The sequence below is a fragment of the Echiichthys vipera genome, assembly GCF_963691815.1.
Source record: "Echiichthys vipera genome assembly, chromosome: 5".
Lineage (NCBI taxonomy): Eukaryota > Metazoa > Chordata > Actinopteri > Perciformes > Trachinidae > Echiichthys > Echiichthys vipera.
In genome coordinates, this window is record NC_139830.1 from 13,666,911 (window position 1) to 13,693,641 (window position 26,731).

At 40.0% G+C, this 26,731-nt stretch overlaps 1 protein-coding gene across 2 annotated transcripts; it reads right to left on the minus strand.

The window, feature by feature from the left end:
- Positions 1–4,074: 4,074 nt before the first annotated feature.
- cwf19l2 (CWF19 like cell cycle control factor 2) lies at positions 4,075–25,200 on the minus strand. 2 transcript variants are annotated; one of them, XM_083913502.1, is made up of 20 exons: positions 25,099–25,133; positions 24,787–24,855; positions 23,211–23,321; positions 22,628–22,747; positions 21,903–22,019; positions 21,460–21,579; positions 21,221–21,314; positions 17,902–18,020; positions 16,105–16,690; positions 15,667–15,910; positions 13,234–13,348; positions 11,721–11,822; positions 9,256–9,384; positions 8,559–8,696; positions 6,130–6,342; positions 5,417–5,533; positions 5,113–5,268; positions 4,921–5,001; positions 4,711–4,812; positions 4,075–4,343 (listed from the first exon to the last, which is right to left on the minus strand). In XM_083913502.1, the coding sequence occupies exons 3-20, from the start codon at positions 23,250–23,252 to the stop codon at positions 4,203–4,205; spliced, it is 2,736 nt and encodes a 911-aa protein (XP_083769628.1). In that variant the 5' UTR covers positions 23,253–23,321; positions 24,787–24,855; positions 25,099–25,133; the 3' UTR covers positions 4,075–4,202. The 2 variants fall into 2 exon arrangements, with proteins under 2 accessions (XP_083769628.1, XP_083769627.1); XM_083913501.1 differs by lacking the exon at positions 24,787–24,855 and having other exon boundaries at positions 25,099–25,200.
- Between the last annotated feature and the right edge of the window lie 1,531 nt (positions 25,201–26,731).

Below are 26,731 nucleotides of genomic sequence, written 5' to 3' on the forward strand. Positions count from 1 at the left end.
GTCTCTGTCTCTCTTCTCTTTCCTTATCTGGTCGCTTGCTCTTAGCAATCAGTCTGCCATCCATCAGTAATAATGTGGGCATTTAATAAAGCCAACACCCCGATGGAATAAAATACTGTTCCAGAGAAGATAAGCCTGCCAGCAGCCAGCCATCTCTAGCTGAGTGCAGGCAGGGCAACAGCTCAGTAACTGGGCAGTCATGGAATTAGAATAAATAGAAGGGGCACCTCCTGGGGTATCATGGTAATCTCATTCAATAGGTACATCTAACATGGGTGACATCACATTTTAATATTACCATGGAAATGAATGAAGCAGTCCAACCGTGAGTGCAATTGCTCGTTACAACTGAATTGGACTGATGGAATCACTGTGTATTGTGGCCCTTCATGCACTCTTCCATATGATTGTGTTTATATTATGATAGATAGATATATTTCCTAATAACAATAGTCAATTTTTAATCTTCTGTATACCTTTTCTGTAGTAATATGCACAAATTTGTGAAAATTACCAACCTTTATTTTATGATATAGTATGGTATGACTGAAAAATATTTGAATGCACATAAACAATGGTTGAATTATTCATTCATTCATTCATCTTCAACCGCTTGTCCCTGTCTGGGTCGCGGGAGGGGGGGGGGGGTGACATCGGGCGTGAGGCGGGGTACACCCTGGACAGGACGCCAGTCAATCGCAGGGCACATAGAGATGAACAGAGACAGACAACCACTCACACCTACGGGCAATTTTAGAGTCATCAATTAACCTAACACCTGCACGTCTTTGGACTGTGGGAGGAAACCAGAGAACCCGGAGAAAACCCACGCAGACACGGGGAGAACATGCAAACTCCACACAGAAGGGCCCCAGCCGGGATTCAAACCAGAAACCCTCTCGCTGTGAGGCGACAGTGCTAACCACCACAACACCGTTGAATTAGGCCTATCAAATTATCTACAATTAAAATAAAGCAGACACAGTCCATAAGTTACCTTTAAGCAAGATATATTAAGAGTTTGAAGTTAGTGTTGAAATATTCAGTGATAATTGACAGTATTGCAGTAAAGACTACACGAGAAGAAAAGGAGGAAATAACTTGCATGTTTTGCAGACAGATATACAGTTTCATCTCAGTTACAACCCTGTATATTTACATGGAGACGAAAACATCTGGACTGTCCTGGAGAACATGCACACACACATATAGAGAAACATGCTCACACATACAGATAATCAAAGAAATTCATGCAAAAAGGGCAAAAAAAAACAAAAAACCTACATAGACAAAACACACATCAGAGGAGCAGACACACATCTTGAGCAGAGTTTTATGCCCTCAAAATCTGAAAAACATGTAGTTGTGGAATGCAGGAAGATAAGAGGTTCAGACCGGTGGCACACAGCAGTGAGTCAAAACTAGGTTTTCTCCAGAAATATGCAGTCAGACAATTTTACAGACACTTAAACATAAAACACAATTGTACATTAATCAAATGCTTGCCAACCCACCCACAAAGACACACACGTGAGAATTTTAATGCTGCGTACCACTTATTAGAGAGTGTGTGTGTGTGTGTGTATGCGCTCGTGTGTGTGTGTGTGTGAACAAGCATGTCGATTTTGATTTTGTGACACAGAAGACTTGTTTTATTGTCTCATCTTTCTGTCAAATATTTGTCTCCTGTTGACCACTAATGCAGAATGACTATTGTGAAATATAATAGAGGAGAAATTAGAGAACCTGAGGCGGAGCAAGCAAATGTGCAAATGACAAAAAGCCACAGAGGATGAAACAGCATGGTTGTGTGTGTGTGTGTGTGTGTGTGTGTGTGTGTGTGTGTGTGTGTGTGTGTGTGTGTGTGTGTGTGTGTGTGTGTGTGTGTGTGTGTGTGTGTGTGTGTGTGTGTGTAGGGGGCGGTGCAAAATAACTCTAGAAAGGACATCTGTGTGTGTGCATCAAAGACGGGGAGAGAGAGAAATAGCTGTCTCGGTCATAAATCTGCCCCCAGCCAATCTAATTGGCCATAACCATATATCAGTCCATGCCACTCTACTGCTATTAACCATGAACCTGGGCCTTTCTGTCACTTGCATAATATAAATTACCGCCTCGAGGGATGGTTTCAAAGGTACAAATCAGGTTCAAGAGTAGCAAATAGCATGTTGCGGTGATGACACTAAAAACTGCATGACGGATTCAGGTGAAAATCCTGAAAATGATCACATTATGATCTGACCACTGAATACACATTTTGATTATGGGATTTATTTTTGGCAGTTACATCATACTCAAGCAGTGAGCAACAGAGATGGCTGACAAACTGAATTACTGCTGACTTATGATGGAACTGGCCCTCTGATGCACATATAAACCATAAACAATCCATAGTGCATTAACTGCCTAGAAGCAGAGATACTATGGCCGCCGTTGCTTCCTGATTTTTTTTTACAATAAAACTGGTCTTAGCAAGGCAATGTTATACTAATAATAAATAATAACAATACACAACTCTTCCTCCTCTGGGTAATCACTTTCCTTTATGCCCCTGTGTCCTTGCTGACAGGGACCGGGGCCTGAATTCTGCAAGCAAAGGACCGTCTCCCTGCTCTCATCATGTACTTGTTCCCTCTAAAACAAGTTTACTTTTAGCAAAAACCCACAAACACACTTGTTCAATATGATTTGAAATTAGTGCTAACTGCAAATATGTTGTCAAGATGTATGTCAAGAGACTACGAGAGCCATTTCACTCTTTGAGAGATAGAAAAAATGTTCTCCCTGTGACCACATACCGTATACAAGTAAAGCAGTGAAAAGCAAAAATCTCCATGCACCACATGGTGTCTGAGATGCACCTGAATATAAGGAGGGTCTCTGAAGTGACGAGCTAATCAAAGAGTCAATAGCTGAAGAAAAAAAAGATGAGGTCGCATGACAGGGCAAGGTGGCTGATTGCTCATGTATACACTTGCACACGTGGCTGCGGTGACACTGAAACCTCATAGAATTAAGCTACAGCTGCAAAGGATCATGAGGCCACAGGGTAAGAAATTAAATACCAGGGCTAGAAAGCAGGGAAGGACAGTGCTGGCAAAAGGGGTGCGACACACAGACACAGCTACAATTCAGGTCTTGGCTGCAATAAACTGCTTCATATGTTCCTTAGTCCAGCAATCTAGTTCAAAAGAACAAACCAACACAAAAACATGATACTGAAATACCTTCAAATCTACACACATATAACAGTGTTCGGGTCTTGAGAGCCTTTTTTTTAATAAAGAACTGGTGTTTAACAAACATTGAGCCTCATGCAGGAAGCAATATACCAAAAAATGTTCATTATCATGATTTGTTAGTACTACATATTGATTTCTGGAATTTATCCATGTTTTCCTATTTTTGCTCTCGTCTTCAGTATGAAAACATTTCACAAGTGTCGAGAGCACTCTTACAAACATCTCAATTTCACAGTCCACAAATTCTTTATCGAAAGCAAAGAAACAAGTTTTAAATGTGAAAAAAAACGTTTTAACAAAAAGTGCATTATCATATTATCAAATTTAGATTCTTACATATTATAGGCTATATTTGTTTAATTTATGAAAATGTTTCTGATTTTCCTGTAATGCCAGTATTGACAAAACAATGTTTACGTTAAGTTTATGTATGAGTATGTCGATTTCACACTGGTAGCATCTCTCCACTTCTGGGGCATGTGTGTTTGCATACACAACACCTGCCCTTATACGGTGTTTAGGGGGTGAGACCTATGCTAATAAACAATCATGACCAGGAAGAATTCATCACTCAGCACACCGTGTAAGAGCAGATTTGGATGATTAAGTTTGGTGCATCTGGGATTGATTTTTTTTCCTTAACAGAAAATTAAGAGAAATTTAGGAGGATGTTTCTGCATGAAGCCTGATTTCTGGCTTGGTTATGTAACATACAAACAATAAATACAAGAATCACGGTCATTTTATCTATTTTTTATTTGAGTAAAAATGTTGCCACATTGTTATTATAACTTCTAATAATTATAGTAAAGTCAAATTCTGAATTGGTAGGTGCAATGGTGTATGCACCACAGTGTTTATATATATATATATATATACACGTGTGTGTGTGTGTGTGTGTGTGTGTGTGTGTGTGTAATCTTTACTACTAAGTGTACACCTTTCTGTGAGGCTTTCCAGTTAGCCCTCAGTCTTAGTGCAGTCATACGGTTTCCACCACTGTGCAAATTGTAGGACTTTTTTCCTCTGGTCATCAAAGTTCTCTCTAATCAATTTTCTCCAACGTCGTGGCTCCAAGTCCATCATGCCTCCCACCACCTCCTGTGAGGGGAAAAGGGGATTTGGTCATCATGTCAAAATATTGCTGCAACTAACTGGAATTAATTTGTCATGGCAGAAAAGCACCTCTCTGCAAAAAAGAATACAAATCCTTACAATGTCCAACTGAAGCAACTTTAGGAGGACACTTGTCATGTTGCCATGTAGCTACTGCAGGCAAAAATGTACGACTGCAATTGTCATGCTATACGTCATTCATGCGTTTTTATCCAACCAGTTGTAGCTGTGTGCACCTCATGCACAATTAAGTTTTATGGAAATTCTAGGACTAAATGAAAGTGACTTCTACTAGCTAAAAAAACAGAGGGGCACATACTGATGTACCAACAGCCTTGATGCACACACTGACCTTGCCGAAATAATGGGGAAACTTCTGTTCATTTTCAATGACATGAGCAAACCCTCCCTGGAGTCCAAAGTCTACTGCAAAGTAGGGCAGACCTCGAGGAACCTAAGAAGCATTAAAAAAACAATTAACAAGGGTAGGAGGGTACAAGAACCAAACAAAACCAGAAATATTTAAAAAAAAGAGAGACAGAAAAAGAAGAAGGGGGCGTACAGCATGGCGGATGTCTTTCGACGATAGGTCCACAACCTTCTTGTTCATGGCCCATTCCTCATCACACTCAATGATAGCTTTCTGAAGGCACACAGAAACAGTTGCATTATATACAATATAACACACACACACACACACACACACACACACACACACACACAGACACGCACACGCACACGCACACACACACACCTTAAAGTATAAGGGGGCCATATCGCCCAGTTCTCGGGGTAGTGGGATACACTCTAGGACCAGGTGCTGTCTTTTGCGTGGGTTCATGTGTGTTTCCATGAACACACAGTCCTGCTCCTGGGACTCAAACATTCGCACCAAGGTACGCCGGAACAGCTGAGGACAGCAAAGCAGCACAGAAGTGAACACGATTAAATTTTAATCATCCTTGTTTGAAGTAAACATTGACAATCAAAGCTGAATTTGGTTCTGATTATATCTGCCACTGCTGTGAAACTTGTTGGAAATTGTCACTTTAACTTACCTGCATTTCGGACCAGACATCCTCATCCAATCCGGTGGCAGAGCAGTGATGCTGGAGAGGACAGATGTGACAGTGGCCCTCTGTCATCGACACTCCTGCAGGCAGGCTCAGGTACACCTGGACAAAAGATGGCGCACACATACACAAAAAAATAGAAATGCGACAATTTATCTACACAATCATTATGAGCCATTGTTTTCTGACCAACAGTCTTAAAAAATAAAGTTTTTCAGTTTAGAGCTGCAATGATTCGTCTATTAATCCATTTGTTGATTGACAAAAAATTAAATGGCAACTATTTAAATAATCAATTAATCCTTTTAGAAAAACAAATTTCTGGTTCCAGTTAAAAGAATGCTGGAAAATTACCTAAATAATCATCTATGATAGTAAACCAAATAAAAAACAAATTTGTTGTTTGAGTAAAGATAACACTTTCAAGAAATAAAAAGCTTTTACATTTTTCAACATTATCTGACATTTTATAGAACAAAGAATTGATCAATTAAGAAAATAAACAACAGATTGAAAAAAATAGGTTTTTTGTAGCCCTATTTCCTGTAAAAGAAAATCAGCATTTAATCATATTTGAGAGGCATGAATGATTTGCCATTTTTAATGACTTAATCTAAATTGTTGTCTGATTAATCAGTTAAGCCACTAAATGTTTTCAGCACAAATTCCCAAAACATCCTGCATTCGGGACACCTTACCTTGCTCCCTATTGCAACTATGAGGTGTTTCTGGAGCTCTTGGCTGCTGAAACACCGCTGGCATTTCTCCATGGAGGCCGCCAGCTTCCTACTCTCCCCGATGGCTCTGCTCCTCATCCTCTCCTCCTCCCTTCCCTCGCCCTCCCGCTGCGCTGCACTCGACACAAACATGTCATCCAGCGTGTAGTTGTCACCGTCTGTCTTCCCCATCATCTGGAGAGTTGAGAGGAGCAGGAGTGGGGGTGATATAGACGACGGGGACAACAGAAGAGATGGAGAGGAAAAATGGGAGAAGAGGAGAAGCAGGGGAAAAGAGAGAAGCAGAAAGAAACAGTGAGAAGAAGAGTATTTAAGTAAATTAAGAATATGTTATATTGATACAGAAACTTCAGGCTTAAAGCAAATAGGCACTGCACTGGCACTTCTTAAAAAATAAAAGAAAGTACTAGAAATCCTACTGTAGAGATATTGACTGTTCTTATAAGAAAATAATTGTTGTATATAGGTGCTAACGTTTGTGCCGTTTCCATGTCATATTCTGTTTGTGCGTGTGTGTGTTTGTGTATGTGATATGCCCGAACCGCCCTGTATGTAAGTTGGTTTATGGTGAGTGTTAACGGTGTCAGGCAGGATGCCCAGAATCGACTCTGGTGTTTCTACGTCTGAGTCTTGTCACTATGGCGATCGAGCAACAGGTTGGAATCTGTGTGCATGTGAGAGAGCGAGAGGCAAGCATGGCTGAAGTGTGTGTGTGCATGACTTGCTGTGTAGGAGTGAGTGTGTGAGTGAGAGTGAAAATTGGATTAGTTTAGTGACGGTGTGGGAGGGAATGTGTGTGTGTGTGTGTGTGTGTGTGTGTGTAGATGTGAGTGTGCAAAGGGCCGCACCTAAATGTACATGCTGCATTTATCCAAGACAGGGAGCTTTATTCTATAACACACATCACATACTTACATGTAGATTAATTGGACATAATATGGTAGCAATGAATCAGCCTTCAGATTCACTGCTTATTCTCTACAGGTCTTAGCGAATGATGAACAGACACATTCTTGATGAAATATACATTATAGATTGTGAATTCAGCATGTAGCAAATGAGAGTGGATGGGACTGACATATGTCTGGCACGCTACTCATGTTTTATTAAGAAATACACTACATTAAATCTCCAGACAATGCTGGTCTGCTAACAGACCTTGACCAATGGATAAAAACGGTATTTATAGGAGTTCTGCCATGGTAACTGTAGATGTATTTTTAGTATCACTCTTTGTAGGTGCAGAACGTGCGCGTGAGTATTTTTATACACATGTATGTGTAAGGAATATATGAGTGAGGGTGATTGTTTGTTTGTGTGTGTGTGTGTGTGTGTGTGTGTGTGTGTGTGTGTGTGTGTGTGTGTGTGTGTGTGTGTGTGTGTGTGTGTGTGTGTGTGTGTGTGTGTGTGTGTGTGTGTGTGTGTGTGTGTGTGTGTGTGAACTCCTGTGAGTGAGGGAAAATGAGCGAGTGATGACAGAGGAAGTCGGAGTCAGGGAAAACATGGACAGAGCTAAAGCATTTTTCCTTTTTTATTGCCATAGCAACTCATCCGAATCCCTTTGTTTATTAATGCTTTGTCTCACAAACGAACACGAACAAACACACAAACACAAACACACACACACGCGTGCACACACACACACACACGCACGTACACACACACGCACGCACGCACGCACGCACACACACACACCTTTTTGTTGTCATATTTCTACCTACAGTGAGAGAGGAAGTTAACAAGAAGAAAAGAGAAGACGCAACGAGGAAAATGTGTCTCGGCTCATGGAGAAGTGTAGTCTATATAGCTGCTGATAGACTGACAGACACACGTACCACAACCTGCCAGTACCAATCTGCTGCTGTACGTCTATTTGAAGCACAGAGAGGAGAAGAGCGTCACAGAGAGAGAGAGACAAGTAGAAGTAGGAGTAGTAGTGGATGGAGAAGACTTGGCTAACACAGAACCAAATACATACCAAGAGTCTGTAAAATTAATTCTGGTCAGTAAAAGTACAACAGAGAAGAAAGTGGACCAATAGCAGAGAAGAAAGGAGGAAACAGCTGCCTTGAATATGAAAAAATGGAAACCCGACAGGGAAATGCTTCAGTGTGCTTTAAACTCTAGAGCAGCCCCAAGTGTGCGTTGAGGAGCTTTTGACTCAACAATGACTCCATAGTTGCAGTCTTGTAATAATACCAACTCTTAGATTGACAGATTTTGAAAAAAAACTTGTGTTGTCAGGCCGGGGAGTAAGTGGTCTAAGCCCAAAGATGCCAGGTTGTTATTTCTCTAGGTTTATGGTCAATATATATAAGGTAACTTGTGAAACTTTGGCCTCGGGTAGCGCTATGAAGCCGTTTTTATATCAGTGAATAAGGTTTTCTTACCTTGGAAGCCATGCGAGAGTAGAGAGCATTCTGATCCTGTGCGGAGCTCATCTTCTCCCTCCTCACCATCTCCTTCAGACCCACATTGTCATCATCCTGGAAGTAGCGCACACGCTCCCCATCAACGTGAGTCTCAATCTGAAGAGAAAGGGAAAGAGAGAGGAAAGTGAAAAACAAAGGCAAGGGGGGCAAGGTGGTGAATGGGAAATTCACTGTTGCATGTAAAAAACAACAAAAAAAAAACACAATCTTAAAATCTATTCAAATCACATCTTTGAAAGAGGAGATGAGAACATGCAAATCAAAGCCCAGTGTAGAGAAGACAGAAATAGACAGAGCAAGAGACTGATCATGAGGGAAACAGAGGGCGAGACAGACAGTAAAGGAGACTGGGCCACTTTATAAATTCATAATAACCATAAACAGAGAGGGGACTGGAAAGCTTTGTTTACATCACACACGTTTCAACTCAGAGTCCCCACTCTCATTACACACACTGATGAATGCCAAATGACATGGAACAAATAGCAGGACACAAACCTCTCATTTGCTCTCCCTTTTCTCAATACCTCTCTTCTAGTTACAAGAGTGTGCAGGATCCTCCCCATCTTTATCCTAAGATGTGGCTTTCTCACGCAGTTCAAGACTTATTTTTACCATCCTAATGTTTTTCAACGCGCCATCCCTATCTCCTTACCTTTTTCTTCTTCCGTCGTCCTCCGTGGGGCTCCTGGGGTCCAGAGGGGGCATTGACTGGCCAGGCACGACCTGATTGGTCTGTTCTGAACAGCAGGACTTCCTGGTCTTCACTGGAGCGTCTTGTGACCTAAAAAAACATGAAGAAGAAGAAGAAAACAGCCAAGTCATTTTCACAATTGTTTAATTTTGTATAGCAAAACAGCATTCCAAAAGAGTTGATATATCTTTCTGTATGCACCTTTGGGCATTTAACAGAAGTGAAGAAAAGGATAATACTTCAATACTAATGTTCAATTGTGTAATGGTGCAATGATGTCTGCAACCAATGCCAGGTCAGAAATGCTACATTTGCAGATCATATTTAAAATGAATTACTGTATTAGTAAGCATAGGATTAAAGGATTAACCTTTATCTGTCCCCTAACAGAAAAATGTTAGTATTACAGCAGCAAACACTAACTATAGAACAACGTGGAGAGCTCTAAAGCTACAAATATACAAGTAAAGTTAATATTTTGATTTCAATTGACATGCAATATCTAAAACAACTGAAAAATTCAAAAAGAAAGTGCATCTGTGTCATAGTGGCAGAGTGGCAGTACAAGCATCACTGACAACAGTAAAGGAGGGTTGGGCTGGGTTTAATCTGTCATAATGTGTTCACAGGATGATAAAGCATGAATTTCAACTACTCAATTTTCTATACATATTCACATTTTCTGCGCAAGTTCACCTAGTTGAATTGGATTATTGTTGTTCTTCTGTGAAGACAAGCATGTTTGAAAAGTTATAGACAGCACTTGTAAATGCGTGGTGCGGTGTTCTTCGAACAAGTTTTTTGGGGGGCAAAACAGAAGTGCGGGAGTAGCAGAGAGGATGGGAGGCAGTCGCAAGAAACTCAAACTGTCAGAAACAAAATGATAGAAGAGAATATATCCTCTCTCTGGTCGACGCAGTGAGACCTTTGAAGGCTCCAAACACAGGGAAAATATATGCCAGGCAGGCAGCAAGAGTCAAAGCACTGAATTGTGAAGACAAGCCAAAAGTCTTTTATAACAAGACAGATTGGAAGGATCTCCAAAGAGTGCAACTCAACAGCACTCCATCTCTGTGAGTGAGAGTGCTGAAGTACCTCTCGGCTAATGAGTGCACTAAAACATAAGAATTATGACATTTTCTCAGAAACATTGCAGAGGACTTCACCCCAATCTTTTAATTTTAACAGGACAGCCTTAGTGGAGATGAATCTGCTCGAACTTCGGATGATAATATACAGGTTATAGAAATAATCACAGCCTGCTTTTCATGTGTTTATAAAGTTGTCTGGCGTCTGCTCATGACGGAAATAGGCCTAAATGTATTTCTGCATATATGTGTGTGAAGCCAGAGGAGATGAGCTAAAGCAGTGCTGGGGTGGCAGGGAACTTCCATTGCTCTCTGGCAGGATGCAGGATGGTACATATAATCTCTACTGCCTCCTTCTTGATCCGTCTCTTTTTTTGTTCTCTCACACACATAAACACTGGGGGCACACTCTGAACGACCCCTGGTAGGAGAGTGTCGTCAGCACACTGGAAGACTTTTGTTTCCCATTAGGAGCTTCTAAAATGCAAAAAACGGGAGCTGTTTCCATCCAGGAAGCAAGACGTAAGAGCCGAGCAGCAAAGGGACTTCAAACAAACAAATTCCTTTTAAAAAGCAGTCAGGCGTAACAGCAGAGAGTTTAGTTTCATCTGAAGACGAGTGTGTGTGAGGCTCTTTTCTTCCCTGCATAGTGAGAGAAATGGATGCTGATGCAACCTGCTGTGCGAGTGTGCGAGTGTGTCAGTGTGTGTGTGTGTGTGTGTGTGTGTGTGTGTGTGTGTGTGTGAAGTCTAGAAAAGATATAGCCCTGAGTGTTTGGATTAGCATTTAGACCATGGGAGAGGAAAAAGAAGCAGATAAATCTGACAGAGAAAGTTTCAGTGTGTTTGTGTGTGTGTCAGGTTAAGGGTTGTGTGTGAATCTGTGTCTATCTATTCTGTGTGTGCATGTGTTTACATCTATTCATGATTAGAGAGTGAGTGTATATACGGTATATCTAATTAAGAATGTGTCTGCATCAGTGAGTTTATGTGATTATTACACGTGAAAAACTGCAGTGTGCATCAGGATATATAGCAAATCTAGGGGAAACAGTAAAATTGGGAGGAGAGAGAAAAGTGTAGTTGGGAAAAAAAAATACAGTATATAATTATATATATATTTTTAAACTCTCTAATTATTGTTTCCTTTTGGGGGGAAACTTGCCAGTTTTTGTTAAAACTGTTATAGAAAGATGTTAAACATTATGTCAATTTCGGAGGCTGTACTTTGTTGTGCTGTCGAATGTTGAATCTTATTCTGTCGCATTTCTAATATTTCATCTACCTTTGTGGACACCAGACACAGTTTATGTAAGACTTACATTTCGCATATACAGACCTGCTTTGATTGAGCTGTTTCTTGCAGATTCTTTCGGGCAGCGTGGCTCTCTTTGGCTTTGTGTGCTGCGTCCAGTTGTGATTTCAGCTTCTCAGCCGTGGCCTAAAACACACACAAGTCTGTCAATACTACCGTGTACACATTTTCTGATAACACACAATGTGTTTACACAGTGTTAATGGGAAATACATGAATCAAGAATGAGTTTTTTTTTAACAGCTGTTAATTGATTTATATCATATGGGTGTATATGTTTGCAGATATGTAATTAAGTATTCACTTTTGACTGAATTCAAGTTTAGAATACATTTCTCTAATAGTAAATGGTAAATGGACTTGTACTTATATAGCGCCTTTCTAGTCTTCTGACTACTCAAGGCGCTTTCACAGGGTTTGTCACATTCACAGATTCACACTGACATTCACACTGATAGCAGTGGACATCTACATACCATCTAATCTAATGTAACCATTCACACCACAATTACACACCCATGCGCAGCACAGGGAGCAATTTGGGGTTCAGTGTCTTGCCCAAGGACACTTCGACATGTGGACCAGGGGGAGGTGGGGATCGAACAGCCAATCTCTTGAATGGAGGACGACCCACTCTACCACTAAGCCACAGTTGCCCCGTGTAGTGTTTTTTGACAATCGTCAGATGCTAAAGAGAAAAAAAAAATTGTCTCAAGCATCCAGGACCGCTTAAACCATACACTGACGTGACAGATATCGATACCTTTATGTACAAGACATAAAAAGCAAGTGCACACACACACACACACACACACACACACACACCTATTATGCTAAGTGTTATCAACCTGACATCCAGCATCTCCCTACACGACAAGGCAATCAAAGTGATATTCCCAATCCACTTTGTGTGTGTGTGTGTGTGTGTGTGTGTGTGTGTGTGTGTGTGTGTGTGTGTGTGTGTGTGTGTGTGTGTGTGTGTGTGTGTGTGTATGTGTGTGTGTGTGTGTGTGTGTGTGTGTGTGTGTGTGTGTGTGTGTGTGTGTGTGTGTGTGTGTGTGTGTGTGTGTGTGTGTGTGCGTGTGTTCTCACAGACAGCTATGTAACACTCTTTAAGAGATCCCAATAGCACACTTAGCATTGACACAAAGACAGACAGGGGGAGTTAAGTGCACAGATCAATGAGCGCTATAAATCAATGGATCCCCTGATGTGTAGTTAAATCTACACAAAGAGTCAAAGCCAATGTGCCAACAAAAAGGCATTATTACTAGAAAGTACTAGTCCATACTGTACATAACATTTTATCAAGAGTGTTGGATTATGGGTCGTTTGTAGCCTTAATGTTGCTGAGCTAAGAGATAAGGACGAGCTTATCCTAATAATATTGTGTCAGGGACGCTTTTCCAACAGGACTAGTATCTAAGTATTTTTCCAAAAACAGGTGTTGAAAAAGGGCGGGTCGTCTCATGTTTTTATCATCAGCGTTTTCAGCCCGATACAGTGACAAACAGTGACATACTGATAACCTACTCACCGTGTTACCCATGATCTCTGCCTTCACCAGTTTGGCCCCCAGTTTGTTCATCTCCTCCTCTGACAGCAGTGGAAGCTCCTCCTCTTCCTCTTCTTCTTCACTCTCACTCTCACTCCTAAGTAAAACATGAAGAAGAACATTTGAAGGGCAGACCAAAAATAAGAGGTAGAAAGGGGAATTTAAAAAGTGAAGGCTACCAAACATTTTTCAATTTCAACCACAATATACAACCAATGTATGGCAGAACAATTTCACCACCTTAACAAGAAAACATTTTAATTAAATGCATGTGTCCAGTTGGTTCATGGAGTTTCACAACCACATCATAATACTAGTGATATACAAACACCTTGTCTAGTGTCCTCTTGTTCAGCATCTCATTTCTTTTCCTCCAGATTTCCCCCATACAACAGGATTTACAGTATTGACTTCATTGTGTCATCCTAATAATATTACTAAACCTCGTGTTTAGTGACTGCAGACCTGTCTCCTGTCTGTGTGCAAAACAAACACTCTGCCTTGTGCCCCGTGTGTCCGTATGAGACCTTAAGGGTGAGGGGCGTGACAATGCCGTGTTTGATAATCAGAGGGCTGCTCACCCTGCACACTCTTATTAGCAGGGGGTCAGATGCCCATGTGGGACTCAAAGGCTCTTTGCGAACACCCAGAAACGTCTCTATTCACCACAAAATAAGAAGAAAATAGAAAACCATGGAGAGGCTCTACAGATACAGACATCATGAGGGTTAGTAGTGGGTTACAAGTGATGACTGAAAGCCATTACTTTTGTATTAGTTTAGACATTTTTTATTATACCTTTGACTATTTAGTTGTTTTCTTGTTAAATCTCACACTGCTCATCTGTCGTGATTCATTTGAGTCTTATGCTCCCGCCCAGAGATCATTACAGCCTTGCCAGGAAGGATCTGAACTGCAGCCAGGGAAGCATTGTTCTAGGCTATTACACTTCTCACAGCCTCATTTCATTCTGCTGCCACACTGCAGACTCATTTCATACTGCAGGGGTTCTGGGTTTACCCAAACAACTTAGCCTAATGAGGCAAAACACAGAACAACTCGGAAGGCTTTACAAAGCTGTGATGCTCCAACATCTGGTCTACAACAGTGCGACATGTTGGACCCATCACAAAAGTAAGAAAACATATGATGGAATCATGTGACGCACTTTATAAGAGTTCATTATTGTTGTAGCTCAGTGTTCCTTTAAATGAGACACAATGATCATGTGTGTTGCAGTTACAGTGTAAGAAAATGGACTAGATTAACATGAAATGTAGAGGAAGATAAGAGAGACAGAAATTCAATTACAAGGGGGACCGGGGGCCATGGTGTAATGACCTATGTTACAGTACTTTGAGTATTTAAAAAGTAGTAGTAATAATACTGTGTGAGGGGGCTGATAAATGATACTTTATAATGACTGAAACATATTCATCCATTGACTGATGGTTGATATTAGCGTGGGAACCAGACAAATCTGCCAAACTAATGTTTCATTTGTTCTGGCAGACTGGCCACTCCCCCACACAGACCTGTCCAGCGACTTGACATTCAAATCAATCACTACCGTTTATCTCATGTGGGACGGGTTAAAGACGGTGACTAACAACGTCAACATCCAGTCTACAGGTTCGTTCAGTGCAGTTTACCAGGCTCACGCCCCTTGGAAATCGAAAATGAACTGACAGATGCCAGACTAATACCCATTTGTGATTAGTTTGGTGATACCAGGCTAAATTGATATTAATAACACCGAATATACAGTAACAATACTGAGACAATTGCCCTGCAGGATTTATGTACAGATTTGGTTAAAGTAAAAGAAACTATGTAGACAAAGACAAAGGACAATGTTAAGAGCTTATGTGTGTCTAAATGTATGTAATATACACAGTTAAGACAGAAAGATGAGTTAAAAACAGAAATAGCACAGATAACATATGAGTCATGGAGTTCAGAGGTCTAGGGAGTTTTCCTGGGAATATCCAGACTAACGTTCAAAAGCAGATAAGGACTTTAACAGATGCTTTCGGTCTCTTCCAAATAATCACGTACATATATGAAGACTGCCAGGTTTTATGGAAGGGATTACTGTGAGAAAGTTTCTGGCGAGGTTAGTAAGTGAATATATTAACATGACCTAACACTGATTGATGCTTTTATGAAGTGTGTTTTAAAGTTCCATTGGTAGTTTTTCTAGTCAGTCCATTATTTATATCCAGTACTGAACATCAAAAGAAAATGGAAAAACAAACGATACCATGAAAAAAAAAAAAAAAAAACAGTTAAATACTGTTTTTAATGGTTTAAAAGTCATACACAAAACACACATGCAAATGGAATATTTAGTCGTTTGTTCGGCATCATTTAGCAAACCATGTTTTCAAGACAACAAAATAAAATGTTTCAAACCTTGATGTTGTTGCAGCGGCTTTATCGCCGCACAGACTATCTTGAGGAGCGGTTTCCGTTTTCCCAGGATCCCTCTCTTTCTCCTGCTGGGGTTTTTCAAAGCTGGCTGATTCACGTCCAGGATTGCTGCTCCTCTCTAAGGCTGGCATGCTGGAATTACGTGGAACAGAGTCTTCATCATCAGAGCTGGGCTTCAGGAATCCAGTTGAGGGCCGTGCTGGAGGAGGGCGACGACGCTCTGGAGCTGCACGGGGAAAAAATGACAAAGCATTTTAAGGCTTCAAAGACTCTTGGCATGTTAGGTTAAATTAAGTTTCCAGATTTTTTTATATTAATTGGGCAGATGTTTGACGTATAGTGTTGCTCTTCAAAAATGTAAAGAAAAAGAGCAAAATGTGACTCAGACATCTTTTAGAAAAGGACCTGACATCAACCCACCTTCACCACTGTCATCATCCTCTGAGGGTTTAAGGAAACGGCTTTTAAGTGATGCAAGAGAGGGAGGTCGTTGATTCCAGTGTTGCCCAGATGATGATGCAGCACTTTCTCTATTTCTTTCACTATCCTTATCTCTCTCTCTGTCCCTGTCTCTTTCATTATCTCTTTCTCTGCCTCTACCTCCATCCCTCTCTCTGTCTCTTCCTCTGTCTCTATCCCCATCCCTATCTCTCTCTCTGTCTCTATCCCCGTCCCTGTCTCTCTCTCTGTCTCTATCCTTCTCTCTAAACCTGTCTCCGTCTCGACCTCTATCTTCTTCTCTGCCTCGATATCCTCCCGTCTCCCTCTCCTCTCCTCTTCCAGCATGGTATCGCTCTCTGTCTGTGGATGACGATTCTCTTTCCCTTTCATTTCTTCTCGACCGATCTCTCTCTGCCCAATCTCCATCTTTTCTCCTCCATCTCTCTCTGGTCTCGTTCTCTCCATTCCTCCATGCGCCTCTTGCTGTTCTGTCTCCTTCTCCTCTGCTCTGTCCATACACCGCTTCCTCAGCATCTGCAAGTCTTTGCTGAAATTCTTCCATTGACTGTAAAAGGAGATATACAAGATGTATTAAAATACTTGAACATTTTCTCAGGTTGTGCAGTTCAGATCTTAATAAATCCAAACTGTCAACCTGTGGCACTTCACTGAAGGTCAAGTAGAAATAGTGATGATATATCTAACTGATAGCAGAAGTCTGGAGTCTCAAGGTGGACTAGTTTCATAATTTTCAGAAGGTTAATATGACATTGCCCTCTGGTGTTGTCTACTCTAAAGATGCTTGCAATGTTTAAGAAGAGGCTGCCCTGTTAAGCCAAACAAACTTCCTAACTTCCTTACTAACAGGACTGGAAGCCAGTTCCTTAAAGGATTAGATGTTATAAATAGCCGCATAGTAATTGCTATTGTAAAAATCAATCAACAACATAGTGTTATTTACTGACGAGATGCTTTTATAAAATACAAAATACTAACGTAGATAAACACAACTCATTTGACTGCATCAAATGAAAAAGGGGTTTCGTTTCTGGTAAGAAAAAACACAGAAGTTATTGTTTACTCAAATCTGTTTCGCTATCTAGTCGGCTGTATTTGTCAGAATTAACATTGTCAACTGAAAGCTTGTACTCAAATACAACAGTTAGATGCCTGGAATTTGCACAAAAGCACGCACGCACATGCGCGCGCACACACACACACACACACACACACACACACACACACACACACACACACACACACACACACACACACACACACACACACACACACACACACACACACACACACACACACACACACACACACACACACACACACACACACACACACACACACACACACACACACACACACACACACACACACACACACACACACACACACACACACAGTTTATATGCTGTCAACTGGAAGCACAAATGCTGACACTGCGAAAAGTGACTTAACAAAGGACACCGTGTGTGTCCGTGATGTCGGAAAGCAAAGAGATAAGATTAATAATAAAACAAGATATCTAGACACAGATTCCCCTGACAGTAGTGAGAAGTGTGTGTCTTCGACGTGTGAGTGGATTTACCGTGACGCATCAGTCAGAGTAACTATGAAACAATATTTTTATGTCCAAAACTCCATTTATAATAAACTAAAAATATACACAATGTATCTATTTGGTGCCTTTTTGCATGACCCTATGTGCCTGCTAAATTGTGCATGCGAGTATGGGAGTGCTGCCAGTGTTCCATCAGTTCTCACTCCGTATCTCTCGGCCACCACATCGTTGAGGCTGCGCTGCTGCCTCTCTGCCTGCTCCTTCATCCTTTGGTAGCTCTTCCTCAGCCAGCTCAGACCTGCATCATTAACGACTTGGCTTCCTGGAAACAAGGGGAGAAGAGCATTTTCAAAGGGCACACATATAAAAACACTATTTGTTTGTGCCATTTAACTAATTCTGAGCCTCCACTGAGTAAATTATATCATCCACATTGTCATTAATCTCTCAATTCAAGTTTATAATATTAGACAAATTCAAGTAATGTTAATACCACCTGACCTTACTGTACACAGCAGGCAGATCTATTTTGATGTGGATTACACCAAGATAATGAATGAATAGTATTTAAAAGAGGGATATGAAGGAATAAAGAAAAAAGGAGACAGTAAACGATGAAGCCCCTTGAAATCTCTTTTATTTAAGAAAATCAATTTCAGTATTACAATTAAATCAAATAACTAGTCTGGTATGTTGCAAAACCTTTTAATCAAGAAGGTTGAGGAACTGGTAAAGGTCGAGGTAATGTTGCGTGTTGTGAGAAGCTGAAAAAGAAATCAAATCCAAAAACAGAAAATCCCCAAAAGTTGAATCACATGCATGCATAAATATGAAAGAGGAAAGGCGGATCCAAGAAAGAAACAAGAGTCGGAAAAGAAAAAACAAAAGTTAAGATAAAGGAGGGTGATAAAAGGTTAGAGATACTAAGTATTTAAATCCATGGGAAATAAATGTTCTACAATAGTTCATACAACTTCCCAGAGAGATAAAATGTGACAAATGTACTGCACAAAGCCTCTGGTCAAGGTCAACAATAAGTCTGTTTGAGATCAAGGAAAGGCTTAATCGTCTGCAGATCCTGCTTTAAATTGTAGGAGGACAAGATTTTTTTAAAGACAAACTGCCTATTGTTCAAGGGGCTGTACACAAATAGATAGGGGTGGGCGATATGGCAAAAATATCATATCCGGATTTCTTTTTACAATTAAAATCACGATCACGATTTGATCATGGTTTTTCTACATAGATTTTTAATTATTTTGCAAGTTACTGAACAGTGCAACCAAAGTATGTCCCTATGTAAAAATATAGCCGTAAAATAGAAAAAATATCACAGAGCATTAAGGCCAAAGAACCTTTCTGAACAGATTAAAATCAGTTTGTGCAATTTTGCCAACTTGTGCCAAATACAATGGACGGTCAACAAAACACTGCCTAAAGCTACCTGTTGCCTCAGCTGGCTGGGATGTGGCTGGTCTCCTCACTGTTTCACTCACACTACCTGGTTTCTATTTTCCTCCTGTCACACGCATTGAAAGTGCCGTGATGGACAGAGACCAGAAGATCATTAAGTTGACATGAGCATTTATTTATTTATTTTATTTACTATCGAAATAAGACCTCCTCATTTAACTACAAAACGTAAATAAATGTGTTGTTGAAGCTAAACAGGTCAGATAAGGTATATTCAGAAGAAGCTCGGAGGAAATGACTCTCACTGCAGTGTGTGTGTGGCAGGTTTGGGGAGAGGCTGCCTCTGCGCCCGGCGCCCTCGCTCTTTGTTATCACATTAGTAGTCTGCTGGTGCTCGGGACATTTAACAGTTTTTCAGGGGCATATTCTACAGCTTGTTCCACACGTTCTGTGAATAAGTGTGGACAGAAAGCATGGATGTGGCGCTATATTCTGACGCTCGCATGCTGTTAGAACATAATGTAACTCCTCTGTTCTGTTTATATTTTCAGCCACGACTTCCCGCTACTCTCTAAATCCAACATGATGGGCCTGTTGTTCGCTATGATTGGTTGATGAGCGGGACTTTAAGGCATGAAATGGACTAGCCAATAGTGGGATTAGGCTGAAGAAAAAAAGCCCTGCTGCATCTGTGCAGAGCGTAGAACAGCAGTGGATAGAATGTGCCCTATAGACGATACTACGATCTCTCTGCTTTGGCAGATCGTCAACACGTTCTAATCCTTCACGATCTAATATCGTCATATCGCCCACCCCTACAAATAGAACATTTTACACCTGAGGACAGGTTAGCACTGACCAGTGATGATAGAAGGGCTTCTATTGTCTTGTTGCACTACTTCAAGTTGCTCATCATAACTTATGGGGACTAACAAAAGTATACCCTAGCCTGTGAATATTCTCATTTGTCCAGGTCATCGTTATTCCCAAAGCAATTTCAGTCAAAAGCAACTGGACTTGGTTATTTGTCTAGGAAGAAGTTTCACCTCTTATGCAAGAGGCTTCATTAGTTCATGTGCGCATCTGACCAGGCTGGGACTGGTCGTTGGCACTTGGAGCACAAAGGGTTCCAATGACATCATCGGCCTTGTGAAAGGTTAAATATCTGGATCTCCACACCAGATAGTGGAACAAGTCCCAGCCTGGTCAGTTGTGTACATGAACTGATGAAGCCTCTTGGATGAGAGGTGAAACGTCTTCCTAGAGAAATAACCAAGTCCAGTTGTTTTTGACTGAAATTGCTTTGGGATAAAGTATAACCTATGTTACAAAAACACACACACACACACACACACACACACACACACACACACACACACACACACACACACACACACACACACACACACACACACACACACACACACACACACACACACACACACACACACACACACACACACACACACACACACACACACACACACACACACACACACACACACACACACACACACACACACCCACACACACCCCTCCTGCAGCCCCATAACTGTAACATTAGAAACAATATTCCCATCTGGCACACAATTTGAAGTGGAAAATTGGCAAAGCTACCCGTGTGTGTTGTTTTGCATCAGCTTATGTTGCCTTGCTGTAAAAGCTTACAACAAAGAGGCCATGCCAACTAGAGGAAGCTGTGCTTCCAGTGTAGAGATAAGAGACACATGCACACATACCTGCATGTGCTTGTCAGCTTTACGCAGTTTTTTCTTTCTCTCTCTCTAAATCCCTGACTCAGAAGTTCTTTCTTGCTCTATCTGTTCTTTCATTCTTCTGTCAGACCTCCATGTTAATTTTTCCTCACAAATAATTGTATTCAAGTCATCTCTGATTTTAAAATCCCTGTCTTCTTTCTCCTGCACTGAGAAGTCAGAATAACAAAAACTCCAACTAATTCCCCTTCCACTCCTTACAAAATCAAATCTGGAGGGAAAGTTTATTCCTGCACTGCTGAACAGAAGGATGTTTAAAGTATATTTTACATACCTGGAAAATATTCTGTTATCTAACGCCTATATACTGTAGTCTATTAACCTCTGTTATTACCTTTCTTTGCAGTCGTACCAGCCATCTCCTCTGGGGGCAGACCAGTTCCTCCATCTTTCCAGTATGGATTTAGCTCCAATTTGTGCAAACCAGCCTAAGGGATCCACAAAACATACATTACACTTCAATCATTTCTGTAAACTGTCAACAGGGGCACAAATGCTATAAAACCAGAACACCCTACAGACAATAAGTACACACACACACGCACGCACACACGCACACACACACACACACACCTGTTCAATGGCCAAAGCCTTTGCCCTCTCCTCGTCTTTCAGTCGCTCTTTCTCAGCCCTCTTCTCTGCTGTGGACGTAGTTTTCATTGCCAGGAAGTCGAAGGTCATCCATTCATCTCTCTACAGGACAGAGACAGACAGTGTGTGTGGTTAAGTGAGAGAAAAAGAAAGACAAACAGGCTGAGTGGATGGTGCCATGAGTGAATAGGTTTGGTACTACTGTAAAGCAGATAAAGCAAATAGTGTGTCTTTATGTACAAAACATTTTCATACCTCTAGACACAGTATAACCTCCAGACACATATGCTCTATTTAGCTTTTTTATTCATCAACATTGTGGAAATCTTTATTATTGTCCTGAATTTACTATTTTTGTATTAAAAAAAAAAAAAAACAACGATAATAAAACATCCAGTGTCTGTAGGGCCAGGTAGAGAAGTTACCTCGACATTCTGTGCTGGGCTGACATTGCTCTCTGAGGGCTTGGACTCATCAGAAACCTGCCAGGCTTTAGCAGCTTGTGTCTGAGCCGGAGCCTCAACCCACTCATCCCCTGAGTCCTGACACATAGAGACAGGGAGAGAGGGGAAAATGATAATGAAGAAGGAGACAGTATGAGAGATTTTAACGTCACAACTAAAGGATGGAAAGTTAATAAATAAAGGAAGCAGAATCCTGAAGCTGAAAAAACACCATCCCTGTATAATAAGGATGGTTGTTTTTAACAACTCTAGGAATGAACACTGAAAAAATATAGAATATAGAATAAATTAACATTATATATATATCACATAAAATATATAAATATATAACATAAAATAGCTAAATATAACTGTATTTTCAGTATCGACCGTTTTCTGACCATTTAAAAAAAGCCACACTTTAGAATAAATACAAATAAAATAAATATTTGACACAACAAGCATCTATTTTTGCATTATGTCTAAATTTACGCTTCACCGGGAATGTTGACAGGTACAAAATGTTGACCAGTCAAAAGTAACTTTGATTTAAATGTAAATCCCTTTTAAATCACAATCATTTAATCTAGCAGAATTTTAATCACTTTAAAACTATTATTATTATTATTGTTATTATTATTATTATTAACCATTGTAACAGCATCTCCTAGCACTGTTCAGGTAACCTGCAGTGGAAAACAACTTACCTCTGAGCTGTCATTAGAGCCATCTTCTGCTGTCTTCTTCTCCTTCTTGGTCTTCTTCTTTTTCTCCTTTTTCTTTTTAGACTTCTTCTCTTTCTTCTTCTTGCTCTTCAAACAGCCTTCCTGTAGATTCAGTATATATTTTTTCATTGGTTGCATTATTTTTTTTTTATCAATATGTAATATATTCATAGAGTCATTCCTTAATCAACACCGGGTATGCAGGGATAACTACTTGTCTCTGTTTTTTTATTCATGTGTCATCTGAGGGGGTGTTTCACAAAGTGACCATCATAGTTGTTGACATCCCCATGATTATCATCAAGATTTTCCCATACCTCCTCTGGATAACTGCTTCATTATGAATCATAGTGGCGGTAAAAATGCATAAATGTTTGATACAATTACACAGTTCTGTTATGGAGATCAATGTTGAATCTATAAAAGGTGTGGAATTACTGTATCTTGTTGCACACAGGCAACAAAGTCACTACTTTTTCGAGGTACAGTTGTGACTTGGCATGGAATTAGTCTAACAATCTATTGCAATGCAGTGATTAAGCAGTGAAAGGCTTCTGTATCTTACTTCCTCTATCTCCTGCAGCCTCTGGTTGATCTCTGGGAGCATCCAAGTGTCTTCCCCTCTCTGCCTCTTCAGCTCCTTCCTCTTCTCCTCCTTCTCATACTGTTGCTTGGCCTGAATGACACAATGAAAATAAGAGGGATAATTCAGGAAAACAAGTACAAGAATTCAAATTACAGTAAAGGCACACCTACAATACCACCATTTGCATTTCCAGACCTGTCCATCTTAGAAAATCCTCTGGGCTTAAAATATTTATATCATTAATTCCACAAACTGAGACATTTGTCTCATTAATTAGACTTCACATTACCATGATCCTGTTGATAAGAGTTATGATTTGCAAATATTTGAGCTTCCAACGACTTTTAAGATGCACAAATATATCTTTTGGCTGCAATGGCAGAGACATTGACGAGACCTTGAGTCATTATATGAGCCAATTCCTCTTAGCAGAATAAACCAGGACCAGCTACACTGGGCAGATAATGTGATTACAACCTTTAATGCTCATCTAACAGGAAGCGTCATTTGTCTGCATCGTCTGCTCTGTGTATCATGCAAACACAGCTGCACAGCAAAAAGATAACGTACAATTAGATATCTGTGTACATATGATTACAACAACGAGGTTGTCCTAATCTTTATGCTGGGGGGGGGGGGGGGGTAGCTGCGACCATGACACACAACTGCTACAAAACACAGCCCCAAGTCCCCTATCTGCCACAGCAGTGTTTGTCCTGTAATTGCCAACCTGTATCGGCCTGTCCAGACACAGTCAGGGCCTGTGGAAGGAGGCTAGGACACCAAAAAAGAAAATATCTGAGCTTTGGGTTATGACGCTCGCACAATGGAACTGGAGCTGCACTGTTGGACGGTTACAGCAGATTGGTTGGTTTCACTCAATCTGACAGAGCTTTTAAAAAGATTGTGGATATTTACATATATCCATTTTTCAAATACGATATATTCCGACCGGAGGCCAACTGCGGACGCCTCTGTGAAATAAATTAATCCGCACTATGTTCTATAATATATATTTTTTTAAATTGTATAGAAAAGATTTAATATATGCATTACTTTTATTAAATTACCTAGAATCAAATACAATGCTGACAGTGTATTTCTAAATGTAGAAATGGTAGATTAAAGCATACAGAGCCGATAAAACATAGAAAAGAGAATGAAGAACAACAAACATAAAATTCTAAATAAAGATCTAGATGCATAAATGAATGTATAAATAAATACAGGAATAAAATGTAAAATACAGAAATGAATAAATAACTGCACGAATAAATGTTCAAATGTAATAAATTGTAAAAAAAAAAAAAAAAAAAAAACTAAATGCATAAATAAATAGAGGAATAAATACATAAACCGTTTACATTTAATTCTACATTTTTGTTCACCTACATTTACTTATTTCTGTGTCCATATGTTAATGAGGTAGGAGGTCCCTTTTACCCATGTAGTTGTTTTTTTTATTCTTGCTGTCATGTATTTATTGCCGTTTTTATTTATAAATGTATTTATGCATTTACTTATTGAGAGTTAAGTCCTGTTTAGTCCTCCATACCGTCTATTAGCCTTGGACACAGGCTTTATCAGGTTAATTTGTAGTCACACAGAGGTACTGACAGCTTTCCTAAAGATGGAGAGAGACACAAAGATACTAATGTATGTTACGGTTAAGGTCAAAATTCCGTTAAAAAGATACTGTTGTTGTACTGTTGTCATTCGTAACATGAACGTGAACAAGCTATTAGCCTACTTAGCTTGTTAGCTTTCATTTGCATTAAACGGGGATGATTTGAGACGTAACTAACGCCAGTGAAGCTAACCTCGGATTACATATAGCGTTGTTCGCTACAAAGCTCACAGTTTATACCTTTTCTACCGCCTCTTGTCGTGCCTGTCGTTTACTATTCTTTCTTTCATCGATGCTGCTCGAACTCTCAAAACCGATTCCGTGCGCCGCCATGACACTGTCGTCAATGTTTTTGTTGGTGTCGTAAAATGGTGCCGTAAACGTCAACCGTTGACGTCAACCGTTGATCTGTGGTTCCTGTTGTGCAGAAAGGAAATGGAAGAAAAGCACACAAATTGTATGATGTTCTAAAACATTTCCTCACTCTGTCAATTATGTATGTAACATTATTTATTTTAATGTTTTTCTCCTTTCTATTGATAATATAATTATGTTCAGAATGTGTTACTAAAAGCACTTCCTTTGCAATCCATTCTTAATCCTGTTTAAAAAAAATATCTATCTTTGATTGCAATGCTGTTTCTTTATTTCTGTATTTTAATATTCTTGCTTTTTTCTATATTTATTCCTGCATTTACACATGTATTTAGAAATTCATTTGTTGAGATTTAAGTCCTCCATACCTTCTATTAGCCTTGGACACAGGCTTTATCAGGTGAATTTGTAGACACACACAGGTACCGACAGCTTTCCAAAGGTTTTTTTTTCCTCCTTTCCATTGATAATTCTGTTCAGAATGTATTACTAAAAGCACTTCCTTTGTTATCCGTTCTTAATTCTGTATAACAAAATGTCTATCTTTGATTACAATGCTATTGAACCATTTGGCAAATGCTTTGTACAGTTTCCCTCCCTGGAATTCATCCTTTTTCAGTGCTTCATAATCATACATATCACTAATGCATCAGGGAAAGAAGTTTTACACAGTTTCAGTATAAATGTCTCTTGACTCCGATGAGCTGAAGATTTTAAAAGTCGTCTCTCCTGTTAAATCAATGTGCTTTACCTGCAGGAGGAACACTTTTCAATTTTAATTATCATTCCAAATGTCAAGTGACAGACTCAATAATGCATCCTCAATAACACTACTACACTCAAACGCACACATTATTGTGCATGAAACCACAAAGGATTTCTGTCTCGCTTGTGCGCACACACAGACACACACACACACACACACAGCTGCTTCACCCTAATCAATAAACCACTGTCAATAAAAGCCACTAAACAATCTCCCGCCTCAGCACCGGTGTGGTACCGAAGGATTGAAGAGCCACAGGGGTAATTTATTGGACATTGCTGACCAATTACCAACCTGCCACAGAGGGGTCACAACAAATAAACGCACAACACTCCGTTGCCATCAATAACCCATTATCCTACAATTCATTGTGTCTTTACAGCCACCTGGTAAAAAGTATCTTGTTAATAGAATGCAGTGGGAACACGCATGAGTGCAAGAAAGAAAGGGTGTAAAAGTACATTATAGTGTTCTTACATTCTTCCAAATCTAAATTGAAAAACAGTATTGATTGATCATGAGTTAATACAACGCTAAATTAACAAGCAACAACATATTATTATAAAATAGATTATTTCAATTAAATGTAAACTTAATTTAACATCAAAGAATAAATTCCTCCTCAACAATAAGTTTTGGTAACTTTGTACATTAGTGACTGCATGATTAAAATAAACTGGCAGTAAGAAGTGTCAGTGAGAAGCAAAGGCACTGACACATTTTTAAAAAAAA

Bases quoted from the DNA above. Each gene is read 5' to 3' on its own strand.
- cwf19l2 (XM_083913501.1), bottom strand. From the start codon at position 25,191: ATGGCGGCGCACGGAATCGGTTTTGAGAGTTCGAGCAGCATCGATGAA. The intron at 23,322-25,098 runs GTATAAACTGTG...TGTGTCATTCAG, and splicing joins GACAAGAGGCGGTAGAAAAG to GCCAAGCAACAGTATGAGAA. The intron at 18,021-21,220 runs GTAATAACAGAG...CCTTGTTTCCAG, and splicing joins TGGTACGACTGCAAAGAAAG to GAAGCCAAGTCGTTAATGAT.